The sequence below is a fragment of the Salmo salar genome, chromosome 24 (assembly GCF_965601325.2).
Source record: "Salmo salar chromosome 24, fSalSal1, whole genome shotgun sequence".
Classification (NCBI taxonomy): Eukaryota; Metazoa; Chordata; class Actinopteri; order Salmoniformes; family Salmonidae; genus Salmo; species Salmo salar.
In genome coordinates this window covers 36,430,001-36,442,370 of record NC_138314.1, presented here as the reverse complement: position 1 = coordinate 36,442,370, position 12,370 = coordinate 36,430,001, and the positions used below count along the sequence as shown (strand labels likewise).

The 12,370-nt window shown below is 49.5% G+C and overlaps 1 protein-coding gene across 1 annotated transcript in view; it reads right to left on the bottom strand.

The window, feature by feature from the left end:
* Positions 1 to 445: 445 nt before the first annotated feature.
* The window catches only part of LOC106585793 (cotranscriptional regulator ARB2A homolog), a 324,101-nt gene continuing 312,176 nt past the window's right edge, over positions 446 to 12,370 (bottom strand). The window contains exon 11 of the mRNA XM_014172421.3: positions 446 to 1,420. Coding sequence (XP_014027896.1) covers positions 1,257 to 1,420 — 164 coding nt within the window. The 3' untranslated portion in view covers positions 446 to 1,256. The remainder of the gene's footprint in view (positions 1,421 to 12,370) is intronic.

Here is a 12,370-nt window from a genome sequence, read left to right as displayed (position 1 = left end):
TGTTGGGTTGAGGGTGGGGGGTTGGGTTGAGGGTGGGGGGTTGGGTTGAGGGTGGGGGTTTGGGTTGGGTTGAGGGTGGGGGTTGGGTTGGGGGTGGGGGTTGGGTTGAGGGTGGGGGGTTGGGTTGGGTTGAGGGTTGTGGTGAAGGAGGGGGTTGGGTTGAGGGTGGGGGTTGGTTGAGTGTGGGGGGGTTAGGTTGGGGTGAAGGAGGGGGTTGGGTTGAGGGTGGGGGGGTGGGGTTGAGGTGAGGGAGGGGGTTTGGGTTGAGGGTGGGGGGGTTGAGTTGAGGTGAAGGAGGGGGTTGGGTTGAGGGTGGGGGTTGGTTGAGGTGAAGGAGGGGGGTTGGGTTGAGGTGAGGGAGGGAGGGAGGGGGTTTGGGTTGAGGGTGGGGGGGTTGAGTTGAGGTGAAGGAGGGGGTTTGGGTTGAGGGTGGGGGTTGGGTTGGGTTGAGGGTGGAGGGGTTGGGTTGAGGGTGGGGGTTGGTTGAGGGTGGAGGGGTTGGGTTGAGGTGAAGGAGGGGGGTTGGGTTGAGGGTGGGGGGGTTGGGTTGAGGTGAGGGAGGGAGGGGGTTGGGTTGAGGGTGGGGGTTGGTTGAAGGTGGGGGGGTTGGGTTGAGGTGAGGGAGGGAGGGAGGGGGTTGGGTTGAGGGTGGGGGTTGGTTGAGGGTGGGGGTTGGTTGAGGGTGGGGGGTTGGGTTAAGGGTGGGGGGGTTGGTTTGAGGTGAGGGAGGGGGTTTGGGTTGAGGAAGAGAGATAGATATTCTAAGTGTATGAGTGGTGTTTGTTGAGGAGGACTGTGAGACCCGTGGGTCAGGCAGGTTTTAGGACCTCGGGGAGTGGTGGGGAGGGCTGCTGGGGCATTAGCTCATTCAGGGCGATGTCAGGACAGTTGGAGGTGGACCACGGCGCACTGTGCACAGCGCCTGTCAGCCTTAATCTGAGCCGCTGCGGCCGCTCCGTGGCCCATACCACAGCCAAGCGCCACAGCCCACGGTAAGCGCAAACACTCAGCCCATATTGCATTGACAGTTGCACTCATCTAGAAATAATGCAAAGCGCTATTGCGATGTATACACCACCACCGCCAACCTGCACTCTGCCAGTAAAACAACGCTTCTGCGAGCCGGGAGAGGGGCTCAGCTGGAAGGGAGAGATCACACAAAGATGAGGGAGGAAGGAAAGAAGGAGGGAGGGAGGTTAGATAGAGGATTTGACCCCCCCCCCCCCCCCCCGTGTTTCCCTCCTGTAGGTGTAGTTCTAGTCATCGTGGTTGTGGTCATGTTTGGTCCTGTGGGAGCTGCGTGTGGTGACCGTGTTGGAGGACTCCTCCTCGTACTCATCCCCAGTATGTAGAGCTTTGCTGAAGAACTGGAAGATGGAGTTAAAACTCCTCCATGATGTCAGCTCGTGTCGCTCTGTACCTGCACAATACATAGGCACAGAGACAGGCTTCACAATCAGGCCGTCCACTGTGTAACAACAGAGGGAGGATAGTCACATAAAGCATAATATACTACAGTTACACCACACACACCTAACAGGCTAGAGAAAAATCATTTTGTAAATAGAAAACATAATTCCCCTCTAAACCTGGATACTGTAGCTAAGCGTGTATCCAGTGCAAGCAACAAGCTTATTGGACATTACATCCATTTTAACTTCTGACCCAGCAGTCCAACGGGATAGTCTTAATATTTGATCCATCTTGATTCATGATAGTGCACACCCCATACTCTCCCGTGTCTGTCTCTTCATTTAATGCGAGTTATGCACAATGGATGCACTAAGCGAAACCAGTGGACCGTCATTCATTCATTCATTCATTCTCAGGGCTGCTTGAAAGAGGCAGTGGTGAGAAGGCACTAAGGCAGCCAGCGTATCAGGTGATCTGAGGAGGAGCTTGGTTTCCCCTCTCCAGGTGAGCCAGTTCCCATGTTGGGGTCACGGGGAGCCTGAAATCTGGTACACACGCCTCGGGTTCCTCTCGGCTCTCCAAGGTCAGGGGTTCGCTGTATCGCTGCAAAAGCTGCTACACAACACCTCTGTTATTGCAGCTGCTCCACCGCCCGCTCCTCACCAACCAATCACAACCAGTGGCTAGTGGCTTATTTCTAGGACTCACGATATGATATCTCAATACTTAGGTCCTGATACGATATGTATTGTGATTCTCACAATTCTATATGTATTTTGATTCGATACTGCGATTTTTTTTTACGGTTCGATGTTCCAAACATATTGCTCACTATATGTCGGCTGCAGAGGGACAAGAGAGCATGAGAAATTATGAACATTGCTCACTATTTAAAAAAGATGATGGACAACAAGATATGAAGGAAAAATAGTTGAGTTTTCATGCAGGCACAGCTGATTAGCGCAAAAATAATATTGCGATATATTGTCAAAAACAATATCCCAATATTTAACTATCGATGTTTCTCCCTACCACTACTTATTTCCCTACTAGCAGGTGGCTAGGCTGCTTAGAAACATACTGTGTGTTGTGAAGCAGTACCCAGACACCATCTCAGGGAAACGGTATAGTGTGATACAATGGTGTTATACTCCATTATATCATAGGTACACAGTTTGAGGTAGTGAACACATAGTAGGGAGAGACTGGTTGATGCTTAGGGACTGCTTGTTGGTTTATGCATTTGAGGGTATACACGGAGTGGACAAAACATTAAGAACACCTGCTTTTTCCATGACAGACTGCCCAGGTGAACGATATGATCCCTTATTGTCACTTGTTAAATCCACTTCAATCAGTGTAGATGAAGGGGAGGAGACAGGTTAAAGAAGGATTTTGCCTTGAGACAATTGAGACATGGATTGTGTGTGTGCTCCATTCAGAGGGCGAATGGGCAAGACCAAAAATGTGATTGCCTTTGAAAGGGGTATGGAATGCTTTCGACTCCTTGTAGAGTCCATGCCCCACGAAATGAGGCTGGGGGTACAACTCAATATTACGAAGGTGTTCTTAATATTTTGTCCACTCAGTGTATATCCAGACATCATAGCAGTGTATAGGCCTCTTTCCTCTGTATTAGCCATCTAATAGACTCCCAGATCAGCAGGCTTATGTACCTGTTTCCAATACACACGATCAGTTCATGGGGCCCTTGCTACTTTGTTGATGGGTCAGGATACCAGTTCAGTGAGAGCCCTCTCCTCCTCCTGGTCTCTCCTCTTGTCCCTTCTACATGCACCAGGCCGGAGGGATACAATTAAAAATAACCTTTAAGGTTTATTAGATTGACCACCTGGCTGGCTGTGATAATGGAGATGGAGGGGTGAGGGCCCAGGCTGGTCTGGTCTGGGCCGGTCTCGTCTGGTCTGGTTTGTTCTGGGCTGGGCGGTCACTGTACATGGTTTACCAGACTAGTCTATGATCACTGCCTCAGGACAGATTGACTAGCCTAGCAATCAGTGAGTCAACAACCCCCAGACCCACAGTGTGTTACCTGTGTAGGGCTCAACACAACAACACACTCCCCTGGAAAACAAAGTCAGCCATGCTCGCACCTCACATCTATCATTTATATCCAATTTGAGGCACAGGAATCTCTCCTCTTCTTTTTTCCGTCTCATCGCTCCTTAACAAGTTGTTTTCTTTCTTTCTTTCTTTCTTTCTTCAGGAGCGATCGATTCCAAGGCTCTCCTTTCTTCACCTCAAACTGGCACTGAACTCCGGAGTGCCACAAGCTGCTATGCCCGATCCCAGCGCCGGGGTCAGCGGGAATGCGTCTCTGTGCCGATATGCTGATGAGCCAGGCCACTCCGGTGACCCCCGTACGAGCTCCGCCCACTCTGTGGCTAGCGCAGGCCTCTGATGTCTACCAGCGTCCGGGCCTTGCTAACTAACAGCCTTTTACTGCCCTCGCCCACTCCTTTAATAGGCAGAGTGTGTGGACGCTAATGGATTGTTGTCATTGGTGTGTTCTGAACACTGATTTAGAGTAGGAGCCTCACCAGCCTACTGGCTTCTTCTCTCAGAGATAACCTGACCACCGGACTTCCAGCCTACTGGCTTCTTCTCTCAGAGATAACCTGACCACCGGACTTGCAGCCTACTGGCTTCTCTCAGAGATAACCTGACCACCGGACTTCCAGCCTACTGGCTTCTTCTCTCAGAGCTAACCTGACCACCGGACTTCCAGCCTACTGGCTTCTCTCAGAGATAACCTGACCACCGGACTTCCAGCCTACTGGCTTCTCTCAGAGCTAACCTGACCACCGGACTTCCAGCCTACTGGCTTCTTCTCTCAGAGCTAACCTGACCACCGGACTTCCAGCCTACTGGCTTCTTCTCTCAGAGCTAACCTGACCACCGGACTTCCAGCCTACTGGCTTCTTCTCTCAGAGCTAACCTGACCACCGGACTTCCAGCCTACTGGCTTCTTCTCTCAGAGCTAACCTGACCACCGGACTTCCAGCCTACTGGCTTCTTCTCTCAGAGCTAACCTGACCACCGGACTTCCAGCCTACTGGCTTCTTCTCTCAGAGCTAACCTGACCACCGGACTTCCAGCCTACTGGCTTCTTCTCTCAGAGATAACCTGACCACCGGACTTCCAGCCTACTGGCTTCTTCTCTCAGAGCTAACCTGACCACCGGACTTCCAGCCTACTGGCTTCTCTCAGAGCTAACCTGACCACCGGACTTCCAGCCTACTGGCTTCTCTCAGAGCTAACCTGACCACCGGACTCGCAGGGTGAGAGGAGGGAGAGAGGAGGACAGTTAGCTCACTCATGCTACAAATCAAAGTAATACCCTTAAAAGATGTAGGGATGGATTAAATGCCACGGTGCTGTGTGGAAAGTGAATTCTGTCCTATAAACAGTCTGAGTGGATGGGCATCACCCTTCCTCCCCCAGTCTCTCCTATAAACAGTCTGAGTGGATGGGCATCACCCTTCCTCCCCCAGTCTCTCCTATAAACAGTCTGAGTGGATGGGCATCACCCTTCCTCCCCCAGTCTCTCCTATAAACAGTCTGAGTGGATGGGCATCACCCTTCCTCCCCCAGTCTCTCCTATAAACAGTCTGAGTGGATGGGCTTCACCCTTCCTCCCCCAGTCTCTCCTATAAACAGTCTGAGTGGATTGGGCTTCACCCTTCCTCCCCCAGTCTCTCCTATAAACAGTCTGAGTGGATGGGCATCACCCTTCCTCCCCCAGTCTCTCCTATAAACAGTCTGAGTGGATTGGGCTTCACCCTTCCTCCTATAAACAGTCTGAGTGGATGGGCTTCACCCTTCCTCCCCCAGTCTCTCCTATAAACAGTCTGAGTGGATGGGCATCACCCTTCCTCCCCCAGTCTCTCCTATAAACAGTCTGAGTGGATTGGGCTTCACCCTTCCTCCTATAAACAGTCTGAGTGGATGGGCTTCACCCTTCCTCCCCCAGTCTCTCCTATAAACAGTCTGAGTGGATGGGCATCACCCTTCCTCCCCCAGTCTCTCCTATAAACAGTCTGAGTGGATGGGCTTCACCCTTCCTCCTATAAACAGTCTGAGTGGATGGGCTTCACCCTTCCTCCCCCAGTCTCTCCTATAAACAGTCTGAGTGGATGGGCTTCACCCTTCCTCCCCCAGTCTCTTATGTAAAAGTTGGGGAATTAATAGAAAGCTTTTTCATGAGCCAATGATGAGCCAGTGATCAGGTCATGGTGTCACTGTGATAATGTATGCAAATTAAAATGTGTCTCGAAGGCTCACTTTTGTGTACTTCTTGAGATGTGCTGTTTTTATAACGCTTGAATATGATACCGTAATATATTATATATTATCTTCACCTAAATACAATAAACACATAATGAGATGAAATATATATTTCTGGACTATTGTTATAATGCGTAATGTCTATACTTATTTTATGAATCATTATCTCAGGTAGGAATTAATTGTATAAAATTAGAGATAATACTTTAATGTCATCGGTTTCCTGCCAATAAAGCAACCATCATAATGTGTACATGAATCAATAAAGCAACCATCATAATGTGTACATGAATCAATAAAGCAACCATCATAATGTGTACATGAATCAATAAAGCAACCATCATAATGTGTACATGAATCAAACACCTGTGTACATCACATATTTTTCAAATTAAAAGTTTTGTAAGATTCAGGGGTCACCCTCCTCTCTAATTTCCACAAATAAAGGAATGGCCCCCATAACCCCTCTGTAAGACCTCTCTATTGGTTAACCTGTGTTCCCTCACCCCTCCAAGCATCTCTATTGGTTAACCTGTGTTCCCTCACCCCTCCAAGCATCTCTATTGGTTAACCTGTGTTCCCTCACCCCTCCAAGCATCTCTATTGGTTAACCTGTGTTTTCTCACCTCTCCAAGCCTCTCTATTGGTTAACCTGTGTTCCCTCACCCCTCCAAGCATCTCTATTGGTTAACCTGTGTTCCCTCACCCCTCCAAGCATCTCTATTGGTTAACCTGTGTTCCCTCACCCCTCCAAGCATCTCTATTGGTTAACCTGTGTTCCCTCACCCCTCCAAGCATCTCTATTGGTTAACCTGTGTTCCCTCACCCCTCCAAGCATCTCTATTGGTTAACCTGTGTTTTCTCACCCCTTCCAAGCATCTCTATTGGTTAACCTGTGTTCCCTCACCCCTCCAAGCCTCTCTATTGGTTGGTCTATGTTCTCCTCTCTCATGATGGACAGTGACAGACAGCGCCAACAGATGCAGTCTATTTGATCCTAGATGCTTAGCCTCCTCTGTCACAGCCACTGGATTCCTCTCAGGGTAACTGACTGGCTGTTTGATCTCTATGTGACTTACACGGTCGCGAGTCGCACACACACACGCACACTATTGTTATCAGTGGTGTGGGATGAGGTGAGAGAACGAAAGGTGTTTGAGGGGAAAATGAACTGCTCTGTAGATGTGGACCATGCGTTCGTCCCTTCACCAGTAGCTGAATGCTCTATGCCGTCACAAGTGGTCATGTACTGTGATAGTTCAAAACAAACGGTAGTTGATTGAAGAGCCAAAGTAACACCTCGAGTGACTGTCAGAGAGAAAGGCTGAATCAAAGAAACAAGCTGGCTATAATTCGTTTTCATCTGTGGTACATTATTTAAAGCCCCATCACTTAATTGCTTGTGTACTAATGGCCTATTTTTGAATCAAACTCTCTTTTCATAATTCCTAATTATAGTGATACATTGATGTGAGCATGAAGGGCCATATACAGTGCATTCGGAAAGTAGTCAGACCCCTTCACTCATTCCACATTTTGTTAAGTTAAAGCCTTATTCTAAAATGGATTTAAAAAAATCCTCATCAATCTACACACAATTCCCCACAATGAACAAGCAAAAACAGGTTTTTAAAAATGTTAAAAATAAAAAACAGAAACACCTTATTTACATAAGTATTCAGACCCTTTGCTATGAGAGTCGAAATTGAGCTCAGGTGCATCCTGTTTCCATTGATCATCCTTGAGATGTTTCTACAACTTGATTGGAGTCCACCTGTGGTAAATTCAATTGATTGGACATGATTTGGAAAGGCAAATACCTGTCTATATAAGACCCACAGTTGACAGACATGTCAGAGCAAAAACCAAGCCATGAGGTCGAAGGAATTGTCCGTAGAGATCCGAGACATGATTGTGTCGAGACACAGATCTGGGGAAGTTTACCAAAACATTTCTGCAGCATTGAAGGTCCCCAAGAACACAGTGGCCTCCATCATTCTTAAATGGAAGAAGTTTGGAACTACCAAGACTTTTCCTAGAGATGGCCACCCAGCTGAACTGAGCAATCGGGGGAGAAGGGCCTTGGTCAGGGAGGTGCCAAAAGGCACTAAAGGACTCTCAGATCATGAGAAACAAGATTCTCTGGTCTGATGAAACCAAGATTGAATTTTTGGCCTGAATGCCAAGCGTCACGTCTGGAGGAAACCTGGCACCACCCAAAACCTGGCCAATACCATCCCTACAGGGACAGGCAGGGACTGGGAGACTAGTCAGGATCGAACACACAGCCAAGCACACAGCCAAGACAAGCAGGAGTGGCTTCGGGACAAGTCTCTGAATGTCCTTGAGTGGCACAGCCAGGGCCTGGACTTGAACCCGATCGAACATCTCAGGAGAAACCTGAAAATAGCTGTGCAGCGGCACTCCCCATCCAACCTGACAGAGCTTGAGAGGATCTGCAGAGAATGGGATAAACTTTAGCTTCATACCCAAAAAGACTTGAGGCTGTAATCGCTGCCAAATGTGCTTGAACAAAGTACTGAGTAAAGGGCCTGAATACTTATGTATATGTGATATTTCAGTTAAAATAAAACATTACTAAAAACATGTTTTTGCTTTGTCATTATGGGGTATTGTTTGTAAATTGATGAGGAAAAAATAAAATGTAATCCATTTTAGAATAAGGCCGTGTGTAGCGTAACAGAATGTGGAAAAAGTGAAGGGGTCTGAATACTTTCCGAATGCACTGTATCTTTGCTGAATTTATTACAGAAATACATAGCTATTCATATAATAATACTTTGGTGGGTGCTGATATTTGTCCTTTTCCACACATGTACAAATGTGTATTATATTCAGTCTAGTCTGTGAGTCACGGCACATCTAATGTTTTCGATAATTTTGGAACAAATTGATTTAATTTAAAAAGCTTAATAATTTCCCTAGATGTTGACATTTAAATTGATAGGAACTTTACAAAACAAGATATTATCCTGAAAATCAGGATAATAAAATATCAAACTCTCATTTAATATTCTGCAAGTACAGGGACTATAAGCACCCGTTTTATCATGTTAAATTACTTCTGGTAAAAACGATTAAACACAATTGAGTGTGCGCATAGTATTTTTTTGTCTTTTCAAAGGTAATGGAAGCTCATTCTATCCAGTTTGGATGTTGAAGTGATGGGCGGCTGTGCTGTAACACTATCTGACAGTGTTTGTGGGAACTATCCATTGCATAGATCAGAGGTGGGGAATCGCTTTCTGTGTCCTGCTTGTTAGACGATCGGATGTCCGCTCCTGACTGGGGCTCTTATTAGTTTATCTCCCGTGTGGGGGTGTGTAGGGCCGTGCGGGGTTTGTGGGGCCGTGTGGGGTGTGTAGGGCCGTGCGGGGTGTGTGGGGCCGTGCAGGGTTTGTGGGGCTGTGCGGGGTGTGTGGGGCTGTGCGGTGTGTGTGGGGCCGTGCGGGGTGTAGGGCCGTGCGGGGCGTGTGGGGCTGTGCGGGGCTGTGCGGGGTGTGTGGGGCCGTGCGGGGTGTGTAGGGCCGTGCGGGGTGTGTGGGGCCGTGCGGGGTGTGTGGGGCTGTGCGGGTTGTGTGGGGCCGTGCGGGGTGTGTGGGGCCGTGCGGGGTGTGTGGGGCTGTGCGGGGTGTAGGGCCGTGCGGGGCGTGTGGGTCTGTGCGGGGTTTGTGGGGCCGTGCAGGGTTGTGTAGGGCCGTGCGGGGCGTGTGGGGCCGTGCGGGGTGTAGGGCTGTGCGGGTTGTGTGGGGCCGTGCGGGGTTTGTGGGGCCGTGCAGGGTTGTGTAGGGCCGTGCGGGGCGTGTGGGGCTGAGCGGGGTGTAGGGCCGTGCGGGGCGTGTGGGTCTGTGCGGGGTTTGTGGGGCCGTGCGGGGTGTGTGGGGCCGTGCGGGGTTTGTGGGGCCGTGCGGGTTGTGTGGGTTGTGTGGGGCCGTGCAGGGTGTGTGGGGCTGTGAGGGTTGTGTGGGGCCGTGCGGGGTGTGTGGGGGCCGTGCGGGGTGTGTGGGGCTGTGCGGGGTGTGTGGGGCTGTGCGGGGTGTGTGGGGGCCGTGCGGGGTGTGTGGGGCCGTGCGGGTTGTGTGGGGCCGTGCGGGGTGTGTGGGGCCGTGCGAGTTGTGTGGGGCCGTGCGGGGTGTGTGGGGCCGTGCGGGTTGTGTGGGGCCGTGCGGGGTGTGTGGGGCCGTGCGGGGTGTGTGGGGCCGTGCGGGGTGTGTGGGGCCGTGCGGGGTGTGTGGGGGCCGTGCGGGGTGTGTGGGGCGGTGCGGGGTTTGTGGGGCCGTGCGGGGCCGTGCGGGGTTTGTGGGGCCGTGCGGGGTTTGTGGGGCCGTGCGGGGTGTGTGGGGCCGTGCGGGGTTTGTGGGGCCGTGCGGGGTTTGTGGGGCCGTGCGGGGTGTGTGGGGCCGTGCGGGGTTTGTGGGGCCGTGCGGGGTGTGTGGCGCCGTGCGGGGTGTGTGGGGCCGTGCGGGGTGTGTGGGGCCGTGCGGGGTGTGTGGGGCCGTGCGGGGTTTGTGGGGCCGTGCGGGGTGTGTGGCGCCGTGCGGGGTTTGTGGGGCCGTGCGGGGTTTGTGGGGCCGTGCGGGGTTTGTGGGGCCGTGCGGGGTGTGTGGCGCCGTGCGGGGTGTGTGGGTCCGTTTGGGTGAGTGGGGCCGCTGAGGGCACCCCGGCCATTTTGTTTGCCTGTCAGATGGCCCGGATGTGTCATTGCTGGAGGAAGGGGTCAAGAGAGGTCAAAGCAGGTGCCAGGGTCACTCAGCTCGCCTGCACAACTTTGTCCCCACTCACAAAGCACGGAAACAAGGCTACGGTCAAACTGATTGATTTCAATCTAAATGTAGGCCTTCTCCCTGTTCCCTTCACCATCAGATGAACTCCTTCCAGTCATAACGATACACTGAAGTCTGATTGAATCATGGTGACATATTAGTGGTTCCCTGTGACTCCACTGTATTTCGTTTTACTTTAATCAAATCAATAAATTAATCCCACACACATCCCCTCAAACAAAAAATACACACACACACACACACACACACAGACACAAATTACCGAAACACAGCATTTCATCAAAACAGCATTACCACTGCCATTTTAATACAATGGTTGCCGGTAAGTGGGGTCTGTTTGTATTTCCTGTCTATCATACTGCTTTTAATTGTTTCTTTATTAATTGTTATTGTTATTGTTTCTTTATTGTTCTTTATTGTTTCTGTTATTGTTTCTTTATTAATTTATTATTGTGTTTTGCTTTTGGAGAAAACAAGGAAAAACTCATCACACATCCGGAGATGAGGAACCAGAATGGCTAATGCGGGGGCTGCTGAGGGGATTGGATAAAAGAGAGGTTGAGATGGAGAGAGAAAAAGAGAGAGGGAGAGATATTTTCACATTAACTTGTTCAAATCGTCTCTCCATTTTTACTCATACTATTCAAACCATCACACAGTGGAACCTGGGAGACCAGAGCCACCAAATAATGAATGACACAACACACACTCCTACTCTCTCTCCCCCACCCTGCTCGGAGACGGACTGTTTTTTTATTTTAAAGTGAATGATTGGCCTTGGCCACTTTAAAGGACACTGCTTTGATAGACTTGGAGCAGAGTATTTACAAGATAACCCGAGCCCAAGGGCAGCACGCTATTGGATACGAGTGTCTGATTCTCCAGTGTCCACTTCAGTAAAATCGAAGCCCAAACATGTGCCCACCCCGACAACACCTCTCAATGTCAAGCGGCTTCTCTCTCCAGGGTCGCCGTGTGCATCAGAGACAAGGGCCCCCACTCTAGAAGGCCTTCAGAAACATGGCCCTCAACTCCTCTACACAATGCACTGTTTCAATAAATATCTGTATTCGTCAATAGAAACAGACATTCTCTGGTTGTCATCTAAAGGCTAAGGGGTCTATTTGTCCTCCATTCACTTTCCTATCTGTTCAAGTTGAAGAAGGCTATTGAGAAAAAACATATATTTCACAGCCTTGATCAAATCTGAGTATGGATACAGGTAATATGCTTTAGATTTTATTAATGAATTCATACATTGTTGGTACGATGTAAGTAGGGTTTAAGTCCTGCTTAAAACTCTTTCTTGAGGCAGATCTGTCCATGACACTTCTCTATGTTCAATACAGAACATTCTAACTGGGAACCCACCAATGAGGCTTCACTGAAAAATGACACTATCAAACAAATCACAATACATGCTGAAGCAAAACTTCAGCATCTCTCTCACTTCTTCTTCAGTGAGCCACTCTCAGTCTTCACTCTCAGTCTTCACTCTCAATCTTCTGTTCAAAATGGTATTGTTGGAACTGTGCAAACCTTACCAAGGACACAATATAGTCCCTGCCTACAAGAAGGTACATTTCCTGAATGTTTTATCGTGAAGGTGCATGCAGCGCGGTACAGGTGCCATAGCAAACATCAATGCAAGTTTGACTGTAATATTACAACAAAATGAAATACGTTCTAACGTCTAATATTACAGCTGCAAAATGTGAGGGTTTGACAATAACGACTTGACTGTAGAAGGTGGTAATTGATGGTATGCAGATTAATTAATACCATTGATCAATAGCAATTAATAACTAGAAGGTATTGATATTTGGGCGGCAGGGTAGCCTAGT